At 39.7% G+C, this 26,207-nt stretch overlaps 1 protein-coding gene across 1 annotated transcript in view; it reads right to left on the reverse strand.

The window, feature by feature from the left end:
• The window catches only part of cdkal1 (CDK5 regulatory subunit associated protein 1-like 1), a 301,229-nt gene that overhangs the window by 176,765 nt on the left and 98,257 nt on the right, over window positions 1-26,207 (reverse strand). The window contains exons 7-8 of the mRNA XM_054782535.1: window positions 25,754-25,874; window positions 328-431 (exon numbers count right to left, since the gene is read on the reverse strand). Of these exons, the coding sequence (XP_054638510.1) occupies window positions 328-431; window positions 25,754-25,874 (225 nt within the window). The remainder of the gene's footprint in view (window positions 1-327; window positions 432-25,753; window positions 25,875-26,207) is intronic.

Here is a 26,207-nt window from a genome sequence, read left to right on the forward strand (position 1 = left end):
AACACACGGCAAACAGGATTGCAGTAGGTAGTCGATTTGCCCTTGACTGACCCGCCTGAGGGTCTTATTGAGCCATGGCCTGCTGTGCAGTAGTGGAGCTGGGAGTCTACTCTTAAGGAACAGATGCCAGGGCACAACAGCTGCTCATCTGGCATACAACCAAGCCAACTGGATGGGCACACAACTCGTGAACAAAAACATCAACATGTGTTACTAAAACCTTTTCCCGCCTGATAGGACAGCCACACGCACAGTAGACATTTGGAATGAACATTAATGCGTAAATACTTTAAAAACGTATTATTGTTGGGAAAACAAGGACCTCACCTTGGAAAGACTGCCGGGCTCTCTCTACTAGCTCATCTATAGGATAGCTGGCCAGGTCTCCTCTGGCATGCTTCGTCTTGCAGTAGGTGCATGCATTCAGACACCTGGACAGGTACAAGACAATGGACAGGTACAAGACAATGGTTTTAATGTGAAAGAAGCACTCCAATAAAATGACAGTTATAGTGCACATTTATTCCTCAAGTATACTTCATAAACGTAATATACATGTAAAAATAGATATCCTTACTTTACATATGCACACACACACACACACACACAGTCGTCCCTCGCTACTTGGTGGTTCGAACATCACTTTGTCACTATATGAATTAACAATAATTAAAATAATATGAATTAATATGTGATCGCTGTTTCGTGGTTTGGTCTTATTACTCCAAAAATATAGAAAGACAAGTTATATGTGGTATTGTGGTCACGAGACGTCAGTAATGACACAAACAATTGATGAGACATGGCATTGCATTACACTTCCTTAACACCGCATGTAGTCAACCATAGCTTGCCCGACATGATAGAGATAAAAAAAACCCTCCTCCCATTCAGTGTGGAAGTGGTAAGTTTCCGGCTTCTTACTTTGTCCTTCTTCCCCACTCCGTTTGAAACCCTAAACCCAAATAAATTGGAGGCTAACTATTTAGCTCACTAGCATGCTATGCTTAAAGGCGTGGCCATCTCTTGTGTCCCTGCAGTGATATTGTAACCTGCGCATTAGCAATGTGGTGTAAACAAAGAATAATACAAAGTACAAGGAAGCAGAATCCTGAACCACTGTGTACATGCAATGTCTAATCACTCTTGCACTTGCTACTAATTATTTTTTTATGAGAACATTGTTTGTACTCACTCATCATCCAACTAGTAAACCTTTCATCAGTTATTAGTATGATATACTTAGTTTATGACTGTTATATGAATAACTTACAGTGAATGCAAACTTCGATTTATATTTGACCACATTGTTGTACTGCCTTATCATTTTCCTATGTATCCTGGCAAAGAGTACATTTAAAATATAGGGGGTGAATCAATGTATTGTAATTGATGTGAAACGGACAGGGTAGAATTGAATAAGCTTTGCTTCTTCCTACTCCTTTTGGACATGTGGAACTGTGAATTGTGACATGACCTATTACAATGTAACTTGTATGCATGTTCAAAAGAAATTAAACCGGAATCATAATAGGAGTGTAAAGGTGACTAAACAGGTGTTAGTTCATGTCTACAGGGCTCTAATGTAAAAAAAAAAAACAGGTTTTGTATCCCTAACTTCGAAAATATTCACTTTATTAATATTGAATCTTACTTCACAGTATATATACATATACATATATATACATATACATATATACATACATACACACACGCACGCACGCACCCACACACAGTATATATAGTTACTTTTTGTTAAGTTAAAAATGTTACATGTAAACAATGACTTAAAAGGTTCCAATCCATTTAGTTTAGCAAATTTGTTTACAATTTTAGTTAAAACCCTTTATAAGTTGATAAGGAAAAAAAAGATACACAAAATAAGCAAATGGAAGGCAAACCAATGAAGGAACAAGAAGGAGTTAGAAATCACATCCTATTAAACATGGTTTACTGTATATGCAAAGAAAGACCAAGTATATATACAGTATATATATATTTAAAAAAAACACCTCTTTGATAGCAGTCTCCGTAAGCAGGAGAAAAATTTAAAAAATATATATACATATCAAAATATTTTGGTGGATTTCATCCATCGGTGTCCAACTTGTGATCTTAATTTGCAACACTGAGATATCAAAATAACCAAACTGTGACAAGTAATTGACCTCAGTCCAGTTTCTGACAGAAAGCACCCTGTGTTGGCTCACTGTATGCTTTTCACACAAAACACTGATCAAAAGACACAGTTGCCCTCTTATTCAAATTGGTTTTCAGTGGAACGTATACACTGAAATGCCTTGATAAAAACAGCTTACTAATGTGCCAGAGAATGTAGTGCTGTGGTATGTAGCAACTACCGGTAATGTCATCATGTCTTCTCTACTGCTACAGAGAAAAAGATACAGGGTACAGTTACAGGAATTCCAAATGACCTCAACAGAAGGACAAAGATACAAAAGTAATGTTTAAATTTCAGGTGACTTTCACACAGAGACTCTGCAAAAAGCTCCATCAGAGCTGTAACAGAAAAGCAATAAGCAGCCTTTGCCGTTTACTGTTCATACAGCCCAGCGAAGACAGGATAACAAAAATGTGACCACCACTTATTTTTGCCCCCATTTTTCATGAGCTAAACTCAAAGATCAAAAACCTTTTCTATGTACACAGGAGGCCTATCACTCTCAAATATTATTCACAAATCCTGACAAAATCTGTTGTATGGCATATCAAGATGCTTATTGGACGTAAGTTGGCCACAATAAAAGGCCACTACAAAGTGTGCAGTTTAACTGTATCGGGGAAGGTCAGTATCTGGTATGCCCACCATTTGCCTCAATTACTGTATATGCCGATCCGATCCGAAGCATCCCAAACATGCTCAATTGGTGACATGTCCGGTGAGCATGATGGGCGTGCAAAACTGGGATGTTTTCAGCTTCCGGTAATTTTGTACAGATCATTGCAACACACCACCGTGCATTATTATGTGCAACATGACGTGATGGTTGTGAATGAATGGCTTCACAATGGGCCTCAGGATCTTGTCACAGTATCTGTGTACATTCAAAATGCACCTGTTTTATTGTCCATACCATAAACCTGCCCATACCATAAGCCCACATAACCCCCCACACACTGTCCGCCATCTACCCTGTACAGTGACAACTGAGTTATTCATGAAAAGAACATCTTTCCAAAGTGCCAGACACCATCAAACGTGAGCATTTGCCCATTCAAGTCGGTTATGACGACGAACTGCAGTCTGGTCAAGACCCCGATGAGGATGACTAGGATGCACACAAGCTTCCTTGGGATGGTTTCCGACAGTTTGTGCAAAAAAACAGTGGTTAAACAAAGTGATTGTAGCAGCAGCTGTCTGGAGTTAAGTTAAGGAGTTGGAAGTTAAAATGCTGGATGCGGTGGTCATGGGATGGTGTGGTTACACATGGTACCATGTACTGCCAGATTCTCTGAAATGCCTTTCCAGATAGCTAATAGGAGATGAATCAACATTCAATTCACGGGCAACAGCTCTGGTGGACATCCCTGGAGTTAGTAGTATGTCTTACTATTAGCAGTGGTTAACTTATCTTTACACTTGTATGGCTATTGGAATGTAAACACATCGTCGGTTGTACTGTACTGTATTTCACACACTTCCGCAAGTTTGTCTTTGGAGACAAAATTGCAACATTCATTTGGATAAAATGCTTGGCTTTCTACTAATTTACTTACTTATACTTTTTATCTTATAATAAGATTTATTTTAAAGTTATATATTATTACAATATATTTTAAATCCCTACTGAGTTCCAGAACGGTAAAGACCATCTCAAAAGAAAACCCTAGCTCCAAACTCCATTTGAATCCAACTTTTCTAATGTAATGTTCAAAACATCAAGAAGAAACAGTGAGATTAACAAATCAGCAGTGGTTCACCAATTCATTTATATACAAACAACATGCATTGAGCATGTGACCAAAGGGGTGAAATTTTGTAGAAAATATGTGTTTAATCTGTCTTTCCCTGCCTCTCTGTGTGTTGCTTATCCCAGTTGAGGGCGCTGAAGATGGCAGCTAGGTCACAAAACCTCGCTCTGGAGAAAACAGAGACAGATGGGGCCCTGCAAACACACAAAACAGACACACACACACAAAACAGACACACACACACACACACACACACACCAGGGCCACCACCACCAGGGGGTCCATCCATCTTAATGTGATCAGGCCCAGCTGAGTGGATCACACCAACATTAATCTCAAGAGACAGTCAGTGGTCTACTTGCCTTTGTGTGTGTGCGTGCGTACATCAATTATGCGTATGTGTGCATGTGACTTTGTCAGTGTGCTGCTGCTGAACGTTTGTCCAATATCACGACAACGCATTAGCAGTTTCGACGTCCCCATCAGCCTAAACAGTGTGCGACAACTGGTCAGCACTCTGACACAAACAGAGGATGGAGCAGAGGAGCAGTGTCACACTGACACTGTCTGCCCTGCATAAATACAGATGCCTACTATGCATTTAAATCGTGTTGGGCCTCAGTAAAAACGATAGTTTAGCTTGCCTCCTTATCACTTTTATTTCCTCTTTTATTTTGTTTCTCACATCTTCCTCCTTCTGTTTCATACTGGCTAATTAAACCACAGGCAACTGTGTAGTTTATCAATGTGTTACAATGAGAGGGGCTACTTCCCCAGTGCGTCTGGGACTGGCCTGTGTGTATGTATGCCTGTTAAAGGCGCTATTGTGTTGCAGTCTTGAAAAGAAAGCCCTGCGGTTTCTCTATACATTTGTAAACCTCCCTTGACACACACACACACACACACACACACACACACACGCACGCAAACACACACAAACAAGGAATTTCCTTTAGAGAGCTTGTGCAGAATCTTAAAGACGCACACTTGGAGACAGTTCAGCAGGAAAAGGTTTTCTCAATGATAAGCACTTAGGGTTTTACACGTTAATTAGAAAACTGCTCCATACATAAACAAATTGGGCCGTGTGTGCGTGTGTGTTGTGTTCACATTGTGCCAGGTTGAGAATGCAATTATCAAAACAAAGCTGAGACTGTGAGGGCAAATGTGTGACTTTTTCAAATGCAAAGCAAGGTTATTCGGTGCACTTATTGTTCACACTGAGATAGGATGGAGTGGGTGAGAAAGCCAACAACTTTAAGACTATTATCATATGGGTGAACAAAACTGAGGTGTGCAAGTGTATGGTTGTATCATGTTTTTTGTTCACTCTTGCAAACGTGGTTTGACAATCATGGGAACAATGTGAAATACTGTTATTAACGTAAGAATCATCCTTGTTGTTTGACATGGTAGTGGTTGCATCATGATCTGGGGCTGCATGAGTGCTGCTGGTACTGGGGAGCTGCGGTTTGAGGGAAACATTAGGGATGAGCCAGATACTCGATTTAGACGAGTATCCATTACGGATAATGCATTTTTGCATTAGCACGAGCATGAAACGAGTGTAGCTTGTCATTATCCGTAATCATGATGAAGGAAAATCCTCACTGGGTAACTACTTATTTATTCACTCTTCATGCTCTGTGATTGGCCAGTCATACACAGCAACTGCCTCTCCCTAGACAGACTCACTCCAGCCAGAGAGAGGAGCCACGCCTTGTTTTGTTACATGCACGGTGCATTTGATAAGACAGAGTTGAAAACGGCTTGTGTAGCGTTGGTCACTGTGTCCACTCCATTTTTTAGGTTTTCCTCAGCTCAGTCCGTATCTAAAGTCACTGGCGGAAACTTGTTTCATTATGTACGCGGTGCATTTGACAAGACAGAGCTGTGAACGGCTCATGCTGCGTCAGTCACTGTCGTTTGTTTTTCCCCCCCATCTGCTTGCTCCTAATTTGGCTGGTGATATAGAGTCAGTTGGAAAACTTTGCTCGTAGTGCTGAATGCGGTGTTTTTAAGAAAACTACAGTGAATAAGGCTGGCGGATGATTTCCCTGTTTGCTAACGCTGGATGTTTGTATGAAGATCACAGATCATTAAAAAAATAATTCAATAATACAGTCTTACAGATCACTTACACATATACACAGCACACATATAGCTGAATAATAAACCACAAATATATAATCTTCTGATCAATCCACGTCAATTTCAGACATAAAATAATGTAAGCCCCGCCCATTTCTGGTTAAATCACGCTCACTTCCGGTTTATGCCCCACCCACTCAGAGCACCGATATGGATACAGATCATATAGATGGGTGAACAGATACAGATACAGATAGTGGTGTACTCACTCATCCCTAGGAACCATTAATTCCAATAGGGACTGTGAAAACATCTGTTCCATGTATTTTACTTATGTGGCACCTTAGTGTTTGGCATAAACTTTAGACTAAGCAGAGTACCTTTATCTCATTTTTCTTAATAGATACACTTTTATAACAACCTTGATAATTGTTTTTAACTGTTCTTTGTGAATTACTCCACCTCTTAATACCGCCACTATCACGTCGTAATTATACAAACCATCAATAACATACAAAACAGCAATATTACAAGGTACGGCATCACAGTGAGAGAGGCATTTTGCATATTGGAGTTGAACACCATTACAGTAGTCCCCCGCCACGTCGCAATTTGAATTTCGGGGCTTCACTCTCATGGTTTTTAAAAATATATACAAGTATATATCAATAAAAAAATCATGCCGTTTCGTGGTTGAATTCGGCCTATTAGTAAAAAATATATATCATAATATTTAAGCAAATTGTATGTAGTTTTTGCCAAAATTAAGCATTTTCAACACATTGATGGAATGTAGAATTTTACACTGGTCACTAGTAATGTTACTGTAACGTTCCGTTAAGCACAGATGCACCAGATTTGATCACCGGAACAACAGATTTCCATGGCAAGTTTGAATTATCTCCCAACAGGCACAATAATAACAACATATTCATAATAATTTTTTAAAAAATCATAACACGGGCTACTCTTGTGGCCATAAAACTCAACTCTGAAGATTTGTTGCAACACACACTAGCACCAGTCTTTTTTATGTCTTAAATGGCTTATTTTCTCTGATTATATCTATTATATTGGGTAATACGAGTGTAAAGGTGACTATAGGGGTGTTATTTCATGTCTAGAGGGTTCTAATAACTTTAAAAACTGTATTTAGAGTAAAATTTTGTAAACAGAGGGTTAGGGTTCGGGTCGACCCTAACAATAACGCTCAAACTATGAAAATATAATAATAAGAACTCCTACATTGTGGAAATTAATTGATCACGGTCGGGTCTGCAACCCACTTTCCGTGATAAACTAGGGACTACTGTATTACTAAAAAAAAAACAACAAAAAACAAAAAACAGTTAACTATCTTTAAATACATCTCCACCAGTACATCTGACTTACAGTTCTGATAGAAACGCTGAGCATTACGTAGCTATCACAGGTGGAAGCTGCCTGCAAATTTGGCACTCGGCCAAATGTAGCAAGCGTTCGACAAATTAAAACCTCTACACAACATCATCTGGAACAGAATTCATATTTATCTAACATGACAAAAACATAACTCACCAGAGTATGCTCCTTAGAGCCTATAAGTCAGTTGTGCCGCTCATAAGCACTGGTCCGGAAGTGGCGAACAAACACTTCACCTGAGACAATCCAGCTAGCTTCGGGGTTTTGGCCAATTCTCCTTAGAATGTCTGGTCCGCCATGAAAATGGATATTTAAGAATGTCCGACACCAAGTCATGTTCTCCTCCTTCTCTGTCAGTCATTGTGTGCAAATCTCTAAAGAGTATTCAGCTTGTCAAACTTGGCCTTGTATTGTTCTAATCAACCAATTAGAGGACGGGAAACTGCTGTTATTGTGGGCCAGCTAGCTTGCCTTGTGAGGTGAATCTGAAATGTGGTTGGTTAAAAAAACAGCCCCATTGCTAATAGCATTTAAGTGACATCTGCTAGCAGTACTGATTCTGAAGGCCCTGGGCACATTGGCATGCCAACACAGAGAGGCTGAAATCTATTCCATTCCATTCGATGAACATAATAAACTGTTGGGAATAAATTAATACAATTTCATGAAATAAATTTAGAGAATTTAAGTAGCAAATGTGCTTCTGATAGTGTTTACGCCAACAGAGAAGCCTTTACTGGCTCTGACTGCTCACCACTGACTGCTAATAACTTTGGACATTTCAAGTTTTAAATAAACATCCCTGGTGTGTTCATAAATGGCTTGAATCAAGACCTTACAATGTAAACGTGTGTGATAATGGACATTCAAAGATGACAGAAACATGTGTTCTGCTGTCTTTTTTTTTGTTGTGCCAATAATTATCTCTGGTCAAGGTATAAAGACTGAGAAACATTCCCAAGGTTCTCTCACTTTTCTCATGAATAACGTGTGTGTGTGTGTGTGTGTGTGTGTGTGTGTGTGTGTGTGTGTGTGTGTGTGTGTGTGCCTTTTGTTGAATATGTATAGAAGCATGCACACAAGCACATGTCTGTGTGTGTCCTTCTGTGCATGTGCATGTTTGTGTTAATACTAGCGTTGCACACAATTTGTTCAATCCAGCCTTTGTGTATGAATTCAACTATTTAGTCATGTTACAAACTGAAACTACTGCATGCGATTCAGACAAAGAAAAAAAAATAAAAATAAATCACATGATGACCTTAGAAGTCCTATCACTACGACAGCATTCTAGCTTGTTGTTTTGACTCGGAAAGAAAGAGCACGTGCACAGTGCATGTGTGACCGACCACAACCTCATGTCAACGTGGGAACTATGAATGTTTTCATAACTTCTTGTTTTGTCTGTAGGCAGACCTCGAGACTGCACTTTTACGAGATCAGTTAGTTCATTGTTACAGGACAAGAATGGTGTGTTTGTGTGTAATGAATTAGTCAGAGATTCAGATTTCCAAAAAGCATTGCAGTTTTGATATTTTAGTGAGGATGAAAAATAGTTTACCTTGTACTAAATATAATGTTTGTTTGTCCAGTCATATTTTTTCATTGTACTTTTCGTCCCGTCTCGTGGACCCAATCATGTGCATCGCCTCGTCCTGGGAGTCTCGTGATACCCCTATCAATTATATACTGTATTAATAGAATTAAAAATTGGCACCAATATTTTCACTTTTACTGCAAATGAATATTGGCTCCAAATATTGGTTATCGGCCTCCTTGGCTACTAAAAATCGGTATCTGTATCGGCCCTGAAAAAAAAAAAAAAACATAGTAAAGATTTCAGTTTCCCTTATATATTCTACTAGAATAATCGATTCGGTGTTCCATTGTGTTGGAACTGATAGGTTCCACTCTATTCTTTTTTGCCATCTATCGCCACAAGTGAGGTGGGCTGTAACAAAAAAGGCAACAAGAGCAAACTACAAACCACTGCCTTATCAGAGAGAATCAAAATCATCATTGTGAGACATAAACAGCAGTCACGCTTTGTTTGACTTTAGCGGATGACTTATGAAATGTGCAAGCTGTGAAACAATTGCAGTCCGTGCTGCGACAGCCACCTATCAACAACAACCAGCTCATTGCAGTCCAAATCATCAGAGCATCACTGCTGCTGTCGACTCGCCACTTGAGTCAAAACTCCTGGTCAGCGCTGAAAATGAACACAGGGAGACAACCGCCACTGTTGCTACCTACAAAGTTGCCAAAGTCAACTTGGCTGGCGAGTGCTGAGCACGCTAATGTCAGGTTCACACAAGTTCAAAACTTCTTTCCTTACACTGGGGAAATCTGGGGGAAAAAAACACCTGACGGGGAAACATGAAAAAAAACGGTATATGCAAACAGTCTGCGAGACAATCTGTTGTGTGAATGTGTGTGTATGTAATATGTGTTTTACTGTGACACGCTGGTGTTAATTCGGTTACTCGAGGGTTCTGTAGCGTAATGTCTTGTAATGACATACAATCTCATTTTGTCCAAGGAGACACATCAATCTTTTGGATTTACTGCAGGGAGCACAGCCTCTCCTGGTGAGTGAGGGAAAGCAATATGTGTGTATGTGAGTTTAACACATGCATTTGTGTGTTAAACAGTGGGAAAGAGGGAAATGGAATAATATGTTCAGACCAGTGGAGCTGAAAACTACCCCTACATTGGTTTGATAAACATCAGCAAGGCCACTGTGGTGCACTGCTCGAGGAGGTGAAGGTGTGACAGCATCTGCCTTTGTGGGTTTTTTTTGTTTGTTTGTTTTTTTTGGAGGGAAAAATAAACAAATAACCGACAATTTCTTTGGGGATTTTGTGTGTTAAGGTGCCAAATGTAATGAGATTCTGTCTACGGTGTGCATGCCTGCATTGTCAATCTTACAAACAGAAGATCAGAAACCCCTGTGTTAACAGTGCTGCACGTTGGAGTAGTCTGTTATTCTTTTTTTTCTGTTTGTTTTTTCTGTTTGTTTACCGGCAAGAACACAAATTTACATGAGTTGGACTAAATGTCTCAAGTATATGTTCTGTTTTGCACTGTGCTTTAGAAGAACAGACCAAAAATAAAAGATTGAAGCTCGACTGTAGCCAAAGTCATGCAACAGTAGTTGCTTTTGACTTGTGACATGAACCGTTAAATCAATACAGAATGTGATCAATTCCACTAGTGGATATTACATCTTGTATGGCAGTGGTCACCAACCTTTTTGAGACCAAGATCCATGGTCTCGGCTGTCAACCTGCACAAGATCTACCAAGACCTCACCCCCACCCCCCCAAACAAGCGAAAAAAACACATACATACTCACACATAACATATATGCTTTGTGATATTATTGGTTGTTGGTTTCAATATTTCAGCTATTTCCCATTGTACCTTTTGCAGTGTTTTTATCATTTTTGCTGCTTTTTTCATTTTATTTCTTTTGACAAATGAGTCACAGGCCGCAGATGGCCCCTGACCCGCACTTTGGCCACCCCTACTCTCCCACTTCTGTGGCTTTTGGTTGGGGTTGTGGCATCGGCTTCATGAGCAAACCATAACTATTTGGTTTGTTGGCTCAGTGTAGTGGCCGAGTGTTGCAGATTGAGGAGAGAGGGGCTGGTCAATGCGCTACAACAGTCAGCCCTTAACTAGCACCGGCATCGTTTTTTTGGGAGGTGCACGTCTGTGGAGTTATATTTGTGCCTTAACTTTGAGGTCGCAAAGGCAGACTTTGAGCCCTATTAACGTGCAAAAATTACTGTTGTGAGCGCAAGCACATCATTGCAGCGCTGTCACTTCCTCATGCCTTCCTCCTCTCTTACTTGAGTTTTTTGCTGGGGGGGGGGGGGGGGGTATTAGTGTACCTCCAGCCGGCTTTTGGGGACTGGGCTCCTGGCTGGGGCTCACCTGTTGCTGCCTGGATAGTGGCGAGGCGTACGGGTGTGGTCTGTGGACAAAACGCATGCCCGTTGATCGGAGGTGAGGGCACTGATATGATCATACATTTTTTTTCAAAATGTTCTCACAATTCAACAACTCCAAAAGAAGTAGTAGTATACATGATCGACGGGTTGGCGACCCCTGTTGTATGGTATTCCCCAACTAAAATATGCTTATAAACCTGCATTGATTCGCCTTCCCGGCCGCCAGCCTCCCTATGTCCTGTTTGTCCTTTTCCATGTATTTTATTTATTTATGACTGTCTGTTCCAGTCTGATATCTGAGAACTCTTTGCAACACAAACACCAAAAAATGTGTACCTAGCCAACTAAAGTGAACAGAACAGTTTAGTGGAAACAAGGCCTTTGTTGTCGTGTAATATTAATGCCTTGAGCATAGTGCAGTAGTACCGTGGTTTTTGTGTGACCCTGTTTATGTAGGATTCTGTTTTCAAAGAAAATTATAGCCAAAAATCTCTCGGTTTTCGGGTTGTCGTAAGCTGTCTTGGTTATCATACAGCCAAACATTGCGCCAAACAAACTAACCTCATGCAGCATCCACCCACATGTTGTGTCTCTCACATATGCTTTCTACAAAAAAAAAAAAAAAAAAACACACACACAAACAATGTACCTTTGCTTGGGTAAGTGAGTGATTTCTGAGAACTTTTATATAAACTCCACAGTGGCTTTTAAACGTGCTGAATTTTCTACAGTCTTGTTTATGTCTAATTTCTGGCATATTTTCTATTACAATATAGTACAGTATTATGCTTACTGTATTTGGCTATATGAGTGTAAAGGTGATTATGGGGTGTTATTTCAATTCATGGCTGTAATAATGTTAAAAAATGTACTTAGAAGGTTTTAAAAATGTTTTCTACACACAAAAGCACAAAAAATATTACATTTATTAACATTGATTAATATATCCCGGAAATTCATGTATCTGTCTGGAACCAATTAACAGCGATAAACAAGGTATTACTGTACATTATTCCCAGGCTTTCGCGGGCCACATCTTGAGTTTGTGTTCTAATGATGTCAGCATGGTTGACTCTATACAGTACTTCTTTGCTAACTAACACAGTTACACCAAAAGTCTCTGTTTTGCTGCATCAAAATAACCTACCCTTGGGACCAAAGAAGGTGGCAAGTCCCAGCACTTTGATAACCAAGGTGAGAACCCCTATTGAAATCACCCCTCCGCCCTTGTCGCTTATTGCCAAGAAAAACTGAGTTGGTTTTGGTACGATTCAGTTTTTGACCCTATGGAACGGATTAATAATGAAAATCAAGGTACCACTGTATTCAAAAAGACAAAATGTGTTTACCTGTGTTAACTGAAAAAAAAGAAGAAAATGATAAAGGAAATAAAGCAATGTCAGAGGAAGTCCTGGGGCACATGTACTGTGTAACATATCCTCTCCTATCACCTATTGACCTTAAGATCACAGTGCTATTGTTTCAGCTTCTTATTTTTACGGTAATAACTCTAATGTTGACAAGCAGGACATTTGTGTTGTGGCTGTGGCTTCACGGGTAGTTCTACCCGTGGTCCTCCGAGTCTAACGGTTCATTGTTTTCCTTCTGCATCTACTTGTCTGTGACCCCAAACTTACCCTTCTCAGCTGGCTAAAGCTGTTAACATTGCACCTTGGTCACAATGCTTAACACAAATCTATGTTAAGGTCAGCGGCGAGGTTGATAAGACCCCATTATTGTACTGTGTCGGCCCGGAGAGTGGACGGAGAAGTTGTGGCGGCCAGACGGAAATCACAGGAAACCTGCAGCCAACTCACTTAAGGCCTGATGACATAACAAAAACATATTGAAAAATCTACTAACAGTTGCACACACTCTGCTTTCACAGTGGGTCTGTGGGCTGTAATTGCAACGTGTGCATGCGTGTGTGTATTTTGGTATGGTTGGGCGATAATTTTTATATACCAGTATAAATTCTTGCAATGATAAGAAAATGACTTATGCCGGTATAAATGATAATTCATGACCTGTACTTCCTGTGACTGCGCACCGCACTGACTGATGCAGTGTCATTATTTAGCCAAAGACATGATGCCTTTATACTCAGTCGAAAAGAACAATATTTAGCTGGATTACTGTTTTGCAATTTGCAGTTGCTACTAAACTGTATACTGGAATTCTGAATACTTTGCACTGATCCGGTTTGGTAGACACTGAATGCACTCGCTGTATTGAACAGTTTGTCACCAATAAATGTGCTTTACAATTAAAGTGTATTTAATTATATGTGCATGGCTCAGATCAAGGGTACCCTTTGCTGTCTTCAACTTCACTTGAGTAGTATTTGAAATTGTTGTTCTAACAATGTGTACTATCCCTATTACTCTGACGTTTATAGAGTGAGGAAGCTTACCAAACCATAAATTAAGCCTGTTCATGTTTTTATTTTGCGCTAGCACGGCTATGTTGTAAAACGTGTCTATATTTGGACATTGAAATGTTACATGTAAAGCATGTCTACTTTTGTTGTGAAATAAACAATATTTTCTCTGATAATTCGGTCATGATTTCTACTTAGAATTAAAGAATGATGTCTGAAATTGGTTTCTAATGTGTTTTATTCAAATATTCTCAGTGTAAAAAAAAAGAAAATAACTGTCGCGTAATCATTAGTCAAAAGTACATAACCTTCGTGTCCGCCTGAAGAACATAATTCCATGCAAAAACAAACCCCATGATGATTACAATGGTATATATTCATGGAATAATTACTCAACTCTGCAACTAAAGTGATTTTTGTGTATAAAAGAGTCAAATAAGATTATTTGAACAAAAGTCTAACACCGAGTGGACACTGAGTTATGTACTTTACATTTAAGAAAGAGTGAACTATGGAGGGTTGCTATGGGAAATGGAAGATGTCTCGAGCTCTGGTATGTTGGGTGTGTGTGTGTTTTGCAATGTTTGAAGTTTGTGTTGATAACATTACCAAGGTCTATCCACGAGTTTGAAATTTTAAATGTAACACTTGGGTACCCTTGATCTGAGCCATGCACATATGGGTTTGGGTTTGGAGCTTTTTATACAAGACTTCGCCATCCAGCATAGCCCCGCCACCCTAATGAGGAGGAGCGGCATAGAAAATGGATGGATGGATGGATATCGTGATCCATTCAAAAAATATTGTGATACATGCTAAGGTCCATATCACCCAACCCTTGTGAGGAGGGTCACTTATGAGGATTTAGCAGTAATAAAAGAGGGAGGGGAGTTAATTTTGTCTATTAAACATGCAATTGGATTGTAGATAACTGTGCGGTGTGCCTAACAGCAAATAATTAAAAAGGTTTTTGCTTCAGCAAAACATTCAAATTATGTTCTAAAAACCACTGTCTATCCTTTTCAACCCCCAACAATGACATCAAGGCACATTAAAAATGAATTAATAGTAGACTAAAAAGCTTAGTGTCAAGGAAATAAACATATCAGCAACAGGGCCAGGAGGTGAGATGAAAACGGCAGACTTGAAAGGAAGCAAATGCACAAAGAAGTACCTAAAATCTCGAACAAGCAGCAAGGTTATCTTATCTTTTTTCTTTTTTACACCTGTGAATAGGCCAATCAAAGTTAATAAATAAATAAATATATAAATATATAAATAAATAAATAAATAAATAAATAAATAAATAAAAACATGGGTCTTGATCTGTAAATCTTAAATGACTGCTTTCAATGAAAACATGTCAATTACTTTGTGTAGCCTTGAAAGCATCAGAAAATGATGTACAAGAGGTGGTTGACTTCAAAATTAGCACACCTGAATAGTTACTTAGTAAAACATAGATGGACCTTAATTAATGTCATTGCAATGCGGCTGTTTATTCTTTAATGTCACTGCCAGAGCTGTCATGAAAAAGGCATACCTCCGCTTCAGACCACACCCTCATACTCACTTTAGTGTGCGGGACACCAGATGACACAACATATTGTGGTGAAAAGCAGATTGCCTTCGCTTTGTTTTAATGACCAAGTGTCAACAACTTTGGGTTATGAGCGTACTGTTTTGAGCAGATAATTGACAAATAAAGGCATATACTGTATTTGGTAATCTGAGCCTGGTGTACAGGTCAAAATCAGGCGGTCAAATACACCAATCAACTAGTAATCAATGCCAATAGAGGGCAAAGAGGAAAAATGTGATTCACCAAAAATGGAAGTTATGGCAACATTGCAAAACGGACGTCTGTTCTGGCTATTCAGTGCAATATGGTCAAGTCAACAGTAATAATTTAACAAGGACTGATCACGTCTCACAAGACGTTTTGCCTCTCATCCGAGCAGGCGTCATCAGTTCATGCTTAAAGACTAGGTGGGAGACACACCAGTCAGTCTAGATAGGACAGCTCTAGTCTGAGACCTGGTGCAAGATCCAATCTATTTATCCTCTAAAGCAGGAGGCCGGTCCAGACAGGAATGGTTGGCTCTTTAGTGGTGTCAAATGACATTCAGATGTAAGGTTGATCATGGACCCATCTGAAAGTCTTTTAGGAAGGGATGAAAAGACAGCATTATATATGGGAGAACGATGGTGTCGCAGACTAACCCCCCGTTCAGAGATGGTTTCTTCACTTTAACGTAGTTGGCTTCCCTCACTCCTCTTTCAAACCATCCTTCTTCTCTGTTCAGAATGGTACATTTTTGTCCTGAAAAGAGTGGTATTTCTCTTTGAGATGCAGGTAGACCACAGAGTCTTTTGTTCTTTCTGGAAGGAGATGCACCTTTTGCAAACGACCAGCTGGGGTCGTTTTTTAGTCGTTTTGTTCATTAATAAAAAGAGATTACAACATGACAAGATTTCTCGTTTAGAAAAAACTGTCTTGCGATAAAAAAAAAATAATAATAACCTCACGATAAATGAATATTAACTCAATTTTTCCGGCCTACATATATTGCCATGTGCATTATTGCCTGTTTTCCTCATCTCTCATCTCAAAACAGGCAGGACGAGGGTTCACAATGAGTATTGGTTAAGCGCCTACACAAGGGGTCGGCAACCCGCAAGCCATATCTACATGCGGCTCTTCAGCCTCCTTGCTGCGGCTCCCTTCACCAAACTCAGTGCTTACACACTGCTCAAAAAAATTAGAGGAACACTTCGAAAACACATCAGATCTAAACTGGGGGAAAAATGATCTTGAATATCTTTCCTGATAGTAAGTGGGTGATGTATTAGTAACAAAATGATGCCACATAATTTGATAGAAATGAAAATGATCGCCCTATAGAGGGGGAAATCAAAGACACCCCAAAAATGAAAGTGAAAAAATGATGCAGCACACTGGTCCATTTTGCTAAAATGTCATTGTAGCAGCTCAAAATGATTCTCAGTAGTTTGTGTGGCCCCCACGTGCTTGTACGCATGCCTGACAACGTCGGGGCATGTTCCTAATCAGACTACGGATGGTGTCCTGGGGGATCTCCTCCCAGATCTGGACCCGGGCATCACTGCGGTACCTGGACGCATGGAGGAGATTCCAGGAGAGCTGGACAACTTTAACAGTAGTTACTCCAGGAAAGCTGGACAGGGCCATAGAAGGTCCTTCAACCCTCAGCAGGATCGGTGTCTGCTCCTTTGTGCAAAGAGGAACAGGATTAGCACTGCCACAGCCCAACAAAATGATCTCCAGCAGGCCACTGGTGTGAATGTTTCTGACCAAACAATCAGAAACAAGCTCCATGAGGGTTGCCTGAGGGCCCGACGTCCTGTAGTGGGCCCTGTGCTCACTGCCCAGCACCGTAGAGCTTGATTGACATTTGCCATAGACCACCAGAATTGGCAACTACACCACTGGTGCCCTGTGCTCTTCCCTGATGAGAGCAAGTTCAACCTGAGCACATGCGACAGACGTGAAAGGGTCTGGAGATGCCGTGGAGAACGTTATGCTGCCTGCAACATCATTCAGCATACCTAGTAGCACCCTGACTGCTACTAGGTATTGGGATGAAATCCTTGGACCCATTGTCAGAACCTACGCTGGTGCAGTGGGACCTGGGTTCCTCCTGGTCCACGACAATGCCCGACCTCATGTGGCTAGTGTATGCAGGTAGTTCCTGGAGGATGAAAGAATTGATACCATTGACTGGACCCCACGTTCACCTGACCTAAACCCAATAGAACACCTCTGGGACATTATGTTTAGGTCCATCCGGCGCCTCCAGGTTGCTCCTCAGACTGTCCAGGAGCTCATTGATGCCCTGGTCCAGATCTGGGAGGAGATCCCCCAGGACACCAACCGTAGTCTCATTAGGAGCATGCCGTGTCAGGCATGCGTACAAGCACGTGGGGGCCACGCAAACTGCTGAGAATCATTTTGAGTTGCTACAATGACATTTTAGCTAAATGGACCAGTCTGCTGCATCATTTTTTAACTTTCATTTTCGGGGTGTCTTTGATTTCCCCCCTCTATAGGGCGATCATTTTCATTTCTATCAAATTATGTGGCATCATATTTTTTTACACCCAAGTGGAGAAAATGTGCATTTTCTCAAAGAGTTTGAAATATCCGACTCACCGCAAATCCGTGAATGCTTCTAGACTGTGTTCTGACTGCAGATTGGATGACCAGGAGAAGCCGGGATGGAGTCCAGTGTGTGCAGTGAGACTCGAAGAAGACATCTTCTTGAGTGTGCTACCCCCACAATAAGCTATCCATAACCATGAATACTAAAAAGAACAATGGCAGGTGAACATATAATTTAATAAGTTTAATTCTGAATGGACATATTTTTTGGTCTTTACTGCCAACGGCACTGGCTTACCAGTGTGCTTGATTTTCAAAACATTTTCAAAACAAGCACTCCGCCTTTTCTGAAAAGTAGCCAACTGCAGATGGGTGTAAGAGAGCGATTTTAGAACTACTACGAAGGTTGAACAGAGCAAACATATTTTCAAAAAGTGGATAAACGCTCCAAACTCAATTAGAGCTGCTAGTGTGGCTGCACTGCAGATCGTAAGGAGGGGAAAGCCTCTCACAGAATGCATGAAATAATTGTTCATAAGTCATTCATATTCACCCCAATGAAAAAAAAATACACATGAAATTATTCAGAAAAGTAAAGAAATGCCTCTCTGCAAAGACAGTCAAGGACAGGATAAATAGAATGCCAACAAACATCACCACGAGGCAAATTGATTCAGCTGAAGCATATTGAATTGCCTGTGATGAATCAAGTGATGTAAACGATACTGAGCAGACACACTGCAGCTATATGTGACCCCTGATGGGCCTTTTTATGTTAAAGTTGGCTAATACTTTGTTTAAATTTCACACAAACACGGGAACAACATACAGTAGTTCAGTGTTTTAATTATTTCAAAGTAACCAAACACATGCACGCTGCACTTCTGTTGTTGGAAAAGGTACTATTTTAAAAAGATTACAACTTTTAAACCTTTATAAGCTGTGTAACATTGTGTGGCTCCAGACTACTTTTCTTTACAAGAAGAGGAGGCAAAATGGCTCTCTTGATGGTAAATCTTGCTGACCCCCTGAAAGAGACGCTTCATCCGCTTCATACATACATGAGACGTCTTGTCAGTCATACAGTCACTTTCTCTGTGGGGGAAGGCGGGGTCTCTAGCATACACACACAACAAAAGAGTGGAGATTCGTGAGGAGCATTGCAAGGTAACGTGAGGGAAAAGGATGCTTGCAAAGCCAAATGCCACAGCCCCTGTGTGGGAATATTAATAATGAGCAAGGAGAGCTCACCAAGTTTTCCCATCTGGGAAAAACTACACACTGTGATGCAGAGCCTTCATTCTGACACTCAACACTCACTGAGATGTTTGGTCACCAAAGTAAACACAAGCGGAACAACACAAAATTGTGTGTGTCCACAGGAAGTCGACAGAAAAAAAAATCATTTTTTTGTAGTGCATTACAAACTAGAATTTCAAGAAATGCTGCAAACAGCATTGTGAGAAAATACATGTCACAAACAAAAATTCCACAACTTTACAGAGTGTAAGACTTGCATGATTATCATTATTATCATCATAACACAATTCATTGTCCGCGGACAGGCAACACATACACAGAGCTAACATACAGAACTTCCATGACACTAATCAAAATGACCGAGGAAATTATTAACGCTATATACCACAGAAAGTGTGCATCTGCAGTATATACGGAAGCGACAAAAGCTTTTGATACAATTTATCAAAAATCCTAATTACAAAATTAGAAAAGCCTGGAATCAGAGGGTTAGTTTTGAATTGGTTTAAAAGCTACCTAACAAACAGGAAGCAATGTGTGAAGCTAGGAGAATACACTGCAAGTTTAAATATATTGTGCAGCGTACCCCGGTGGCCAATGCTGGGACCAAAACTGTTCAACCTGACATCTGTAAAGTTACGAAATACCTAAAGCTAGCATTATTTGCAGACGATATGTTCTGGAGAAAGAACACAAGAGCTAATAATAAAAAGTCACAAAGGAAATGACCAAACTAAAAAGATGGTTGGATAAAAACAGATTATACCTGAACATAAGTAAAACTAAAATAATGTTATTTGGTAATAGCAGAAAGGATACTTACGCGCAAATACAAATTGATGGTTGGACATTTAAAAGGTAAACAAAAAAACATTTCTGGGGGTCATAATACATGAAAATATGAGCTGGAAATCTCACATTAAAAATGTATAACATAAAGTGGCGAGAAATACTTCAATACTGAACAAAGCAAAATGTGTCCTTCACCAAAACGTCACTCTATACTCTCTATTGCTCTCTGGTATTACTATATGTAACTTATTGCGTGGCAATATGGGGAAATAACTATAAGTACACTTCACTCGCTAAATGTACTGCAAAAAAGATCAGTTAGGATAATCCATAATACCGCAAATAGAGAACATACAAATTCTGTATTTCTAAAATCACAATTATTAACATTCGCTGACCTAGTAAACTTTCAAACAGCTACAATTATGCATAAAGCAAACAATAATCCGCCACCCAAAAATGTCATACAATTCTTCTCAACAAGAGGAGAAATATGACCTCAGGGAAAGAATTATCTTAAAACTCTTATACGCGAGAACAACACTGAACCATTCAAGCATTTTAGTTTTTGGAATCAAATTATGGAACGGATTGAGTAAGTACCACAAACAACTTAAAGAAACAATACAAGCAGCTGATGTTTACACAGTGCAAGGAAGAAGAGTCCTGAAACACTGAGTACATCCAATGCTATGTCTAGTCACTACAATTACCATAACATTATTGGTTCATTTGGCCTCAAAAAATGTTAACAGTAATATTGTTTAGCATCAATTGGTGGGATAATAAACATTTCAAAATGCACACATTGTTTTGTGATGCGGTTAAATAACGTTTGTTTGTGCAGACATATTTTTCATTGTACACTTCTTACAATTAATGTCAAAATCTCGTCTCGTTCTCTCGGACCAAAAGTTGTGCATCATCTCGTCTTGTGACACCTGCATTATTCATACTTAAGGAGAAGTTGCTCAGGCGTACTTACATGTTACTCAGGGTGTTCTGTCTACCTCCCATGGCCAAAAAAAAAAAAAAATCTGATTTTGATGATTTTGACGTCTGACGTAAACATTTAGACAAAGGCATACAGAATCGTTAAACATCAGTTGTGATAAAATGTTGCTTTGACTGATTGGAAATATCAACCGATTGGAAAAGCAAACGCAAAAGGAAACTGCTTTTAAAAGCCGGAAGAAAAAAGGGTAACTTGCATTCCCACAATCGTTAGCTTACCATAGATTGTTAAATGAAATATGTTTCAAAAGTGCCACATGCTTTCCTACGTGCATAAATTCCACTTCAAACTGTTTCAACAGCAGCTGACCATCTCGCCAGCAAGTGTCCACTGATGTGTTTGCAAGATTCTATCCTCCACTGGTTTATTCCCTCTGTGTTATCCCACCTGCCTACCTGTGTGCCTGGAAACAAATGATGATGCAAGTTATTGGTTTGGGGTGGGGGTGTGTGTGGGGGGTTTGGGTGGGGGTGGAATCATCAAAACCTGGCTTTAGCACACTGCAATAACTAAGAGAGATCATGACTGCCAAAAATGTAACTAAATAGAGAGAACAGGAAGGACACATAATGAAATGAAATGAGCTGCAACTGTGGAACAAATGGCTTTTTTTAATGCCTGGAGTTCAATGGCAAAGGTTCACACAAACACAGCAACACACACACACGTTTAATGACCCATTCTGACTGAGTGGCTGTAAATTCCTGGTTTATGATGCTAAAGCATCCCGATTCAGCTTGCTCACAAAGGGACTTTTCTTGTTGCTGACAGCACACATACACACACTCATACAGATAAACACAGTGAGAAGGGACACTTAAGAGTACCCTCGGGCCAAAGCCACACACACACACACACCAACACACACAGACGCACCAGCTTCACTAATAGCGTCAAGTGTTCTAAAACTGGGACACAAAACAGAGCATCAGCAAGACAAAGTGCAGACTTTTTTTTCCCAGTCGGAGGCTGTTTGAGCAATGAACTCTGCCCTCGGGCTGATCTGTTTGCAAGAAGGAGCCACGGCAGGAAGAACATAGCACAACTGCATTTGAAAGCTAAACAATGGCAAATGGAACATGATCCAATTTGAGAGCATGTGTATTTGCAGCTGGTAGAATGAGCAACTGAGGCATAGCCAAGAGAGGGGTCAAATACGTGACTTAATTGAAGCCATGAATGTAGATCTATTTGCTATTGCTTTAATCGTTACGAGAAAGAGTTGATTCTTATTTACCACACTTAGTAGTAATATTGGAAAAAAAAGACATTTAATTTACTGAGAGACAGTGAAGTCAGTTGTGTTTTGAAACCAAAATGCTGTCATTTGACTGAACCAAAGTTTCCTATAATGGACCAGATGAAAGCTGCCAGTGTTCCTTTAATATACTACCAGAGGGCATCTGAGTGCAAACTGGACTACATTGATTTTTTTTTTTTTCTCTCCCTGTGGTGGGGATAAAACTAATTTCGTCGAGGGGGGGAAAGCTAATCTAATTTGAATTTAATAGGTGCAAATGAAATTAATATGCAACCTAATGAAACTTATACTGTGAATCAATCTGAACACAAAATTAAATTTCCATTAAATTGTCCCATGTGGAAAATCTACGCCACACTGTTGTCAGGATTGGTGCACAAAAAGTGAAAGTGACGACACAGATGTTTCATTTGGTAGAGCTAGAATTAAAATACAATAATTGGAAATTAGTAAAAAAAAAAAAAAAAAAAAAAAATACTGTATGTGACATTATAAATGCTGGTGAGAGTACAATTTAGCGCTGTCCGTCTACCCCTAACCACAAATCAATGAGGGATGTCAGGAATATGCCAAATAACTAAAAACAGGGGGTGTCATAACAATGAACTGCAACCTTTTTTTGACAAACAGAAGCCAGAAGCAAGCCAATTTTGGATGAGTGCAATACGAACAACAGAGAATTGATAATAATAGTGATAGAGAAGTAGCGTTACACTTACAAAAGAAAAAAAAAAAACTTCAGAAAACAAAACATAGTCCTGCCAACCTTAAAGAACCAAGTAAACCTCCAACTTGAAAACTTAAAGGGTGGCACTGTCATATTTTTTTGATTGATTTATTTTATAAACCATGTCACGGGCCAAATGAGCCACAAGCTGCAATGGTCCCAGATCCACACTTTGGACACCCCTGCTTTTATAGCTCTTCGTCAGGGCTGAGCTTGTGATGCGACGTCAACTCTGCAAGCAACTACAACTCATTGACTATTTAGCTTGTTAGCTTCCTTCATAGTGAAAGAACCATGGTAATTAAGAGAATGGAAGTGTTACTGCAGCTGGAACTAATCGATGCGTTACAGCAGTATTTCTTATTGCAAATGTAGATCTGAAATAGCGGAGGCGTTCGCGAAGGCGGGCTGTCTGCCCTCTGAACAAGTCATATACAGACAGGAAACAATGTACTAAAGCACGTCATGCTACACACAAGACTGAACTCAAAACTGAAAGGAGCGCAACGCAACAAAATTTGTACCTGGAGAGCAGTGACGTGTACAAGTGTATTTAAGGGTCAAAACTAGGGGTGTCACGATACACTCAGTACACAAGACGAGACAATACACGCAATTGGGTCTACGAGAACAAGACGAGACTTTAACACTACTTTTAAGAAAAGTTCAATGAAAAAAAAAATCATTACACTCTTCTGCACTATGTGTATGCTAGCAGCCCCGCCTCCACCCACCGAGACAAAGAGACTGTATAACTGACAGACAGGCTCTCTCTGTTCATGCAGTTGTTCTATGGTAAAAACGCGCAAAGGTGCTGAATCCAATGCACAGAGTGAACTCTCTTCCTGCCTGTTTAGAGGCGAGAGACGAGAAAAACAGACACGCGTGCACATGGCAATATACTGAGGCCGAAAAACGATCGATAAATCATTTTCATTTATCGTGTGATAAATTAATTTATCATCGTCCCAGACGTAGTGCCCGTGAGACCGTTTTTTTCTGAATGACAAATCTTGTCGCGTTTTCGTTCTTGCGAGATCTTGTGACACGAGATCTTGTTACACCCTTAGTCAAAACGTTTCAGAGTACAAAAGATGCGTACATGTTGGCAGGTCTAGAAACATAAAAAAAGAAACATATTCAAAATAATAGCTAATACAGTATCGTACAACGTAGACAAGATACGTTACATGGAGCCCATTTGCAACATGCTGGAGAACATGAAGGCAACTTCCAATAAAGTAGGCATTCCTATAATTTGACCTTCATGTGAACATATAGATGACTGTCGTGCTTCTTGAGACTAGCATTTCTTCCATATACTGTAACATTTGTCTAAAAAAATAAAAAAAAAAATAAAAAAAATACATCTAAAGCCTTTTGTCAACTTTCCAAGATTCTCCTCTGAAGCTGTGTCTTGTTCGTATCAAACAAAGACCTCTCTGTTTTGGTCGACAAACAAATGACACCAATGATGTCACTACTTTAGAAGCATAATTAAAATGGATCATCTAAAAACAGAACACATAAAGAACAGTCTGTCTTTCGCTCACATGCGATTTTATATAACAGAGCCATGTCAAATTAGTGACACCAATGGCTGACCAAGACAGACAAAAGCAGATGTTCAGCTTGGATTTGTAGTAACACCCGTGTTATTTGGGAGAGATTTGCCAGTAGTCGGTTCACCCTGTCAACATACAGTGTATAAGTAATCCCTCAGTCTCCTAAAAGACTTCCAGTATAAAGGAATAAAAAACAAGAGGATTGCTTGTCGCCGGTTTGATCCTTCAAAACCACAACATGGACTGGCTAAAAAACAACACATGCAATGGTCACATCTGTGTTTGTTTTTATAGGGCATGTTTAGCAAGGCGTAGTCGAGTTGGTGGAACATTTCCCTGTGATACACAGAGTTAAACATATGCCCAGGACAAGTGGACATGTAAGAGTGTTCAGGTTTGCTGTTTATGTTGTGATGGATGGATGATGTTCCAGACTATTGGTCTTATTAGGCCTGAAAGTCCAGCAACACAGATCCTGACTCCTAAATTACTGAGCACTTCTTACGGACAACATCAAACAAAGGGATTATGTGATGTAATTTAGTAATTGCGTAAACCAAGCAAGCTCTTGGTGTCGTGTTTACAAGTTGTTTACTTCATTGCTTTGTGAATGACACTATTAAATGTACAGACCTTGAAGATGTTCTGGGGAATGACTGACGGATTATCATCAGTGAAGGCCCAGCACGGTGAAATTAGCCTGCACTAACCCCTTTTAAGTAGCCCACAGAGAATACAGTGCATGGGTTAGTAGATGTGTAAACAACATGAAATTAGCCCATAAAATGTGTCTGCAAGGGTTTGGATGGGCTTGTGTATCTACACATAAAGAAGGTTAACTTGATGTGATCGCGGTTGATAATTTATACTTTCAAGGCTTCTTCATGGCTATTGCAGTAAAGAGCTTTTTCAAGTCCATACTTCTGACAAAAAGTCCAATGGTATCATGATGTACTATAATATATTTACACCTGTGAATTTAAGCTGTTTTTGAAAGTTTCTAAATAGACTTGTGAACAATAAAAATGGAATCCCTGCTTTTAAAACAAACACAAAGGAAATAGACTAAACACAGCATAAATCATGTGTTTATATTACGCTTATATTTGAAAACTAAACCGGTAACTGATCATGGCAAAAGACAGAGGATTACATGCTATGAAAAACATGACAACTGCACACTATTATGAGTACCAATGTAGTATTTGGGTATTTACTGATGTCTTACCCTGTGTTAATGGATATGATTTCAATCAGGGGATTTTTCCTTATCTTGGGCAGGTCCAGTCTGGCTCCTCCCAGCCTCCGGCCTCCATCTTTCTTCTGCCCCAAAAGACGAACTGAGTGACCTGAGTTTAATACACACACACACACACACACATAAATTGGTATACTATAGTTTGCTTGCTGGAACAGAAAAGGGCATTCACCAAAATTCAAAGCATATAATTGTGGTAAAAAATATGGTACGATGTAGAAAGTAGTCAAGAGAAATTCCCATGTATCAATAATGTACAAAAATGCAATAAAACAATGTGTAGCATTGCAGAATTGGGGATGAATACCATTATTACTAAAGCGACATACCCAGTTAACCCTTTATCTTCTACTACATCATCGCTAAACATTGCAAACTCCAAACCTCTACACTGCAGCATTGTCTGGAAGAGTTCAGAATCAAT

This window comes from Dunckerocampus dactyliophorus, chromosome 7, assembly GCF_027744805.1.
Source record: "Dunckerocampus dactyliophorus isolate RoL2022-P2 chromosome 7, RoL_Ddac_1.1, whole genome shotgun sequence".
In the NCBI taxonomy this organism is placed as follows: Eukaryota; Metazoa; Chordata; class Actinopteri; order Syngnathiformes; family Syngnathidae; genus Dunckerocampus; species Dunckerocampus dactyliophorus.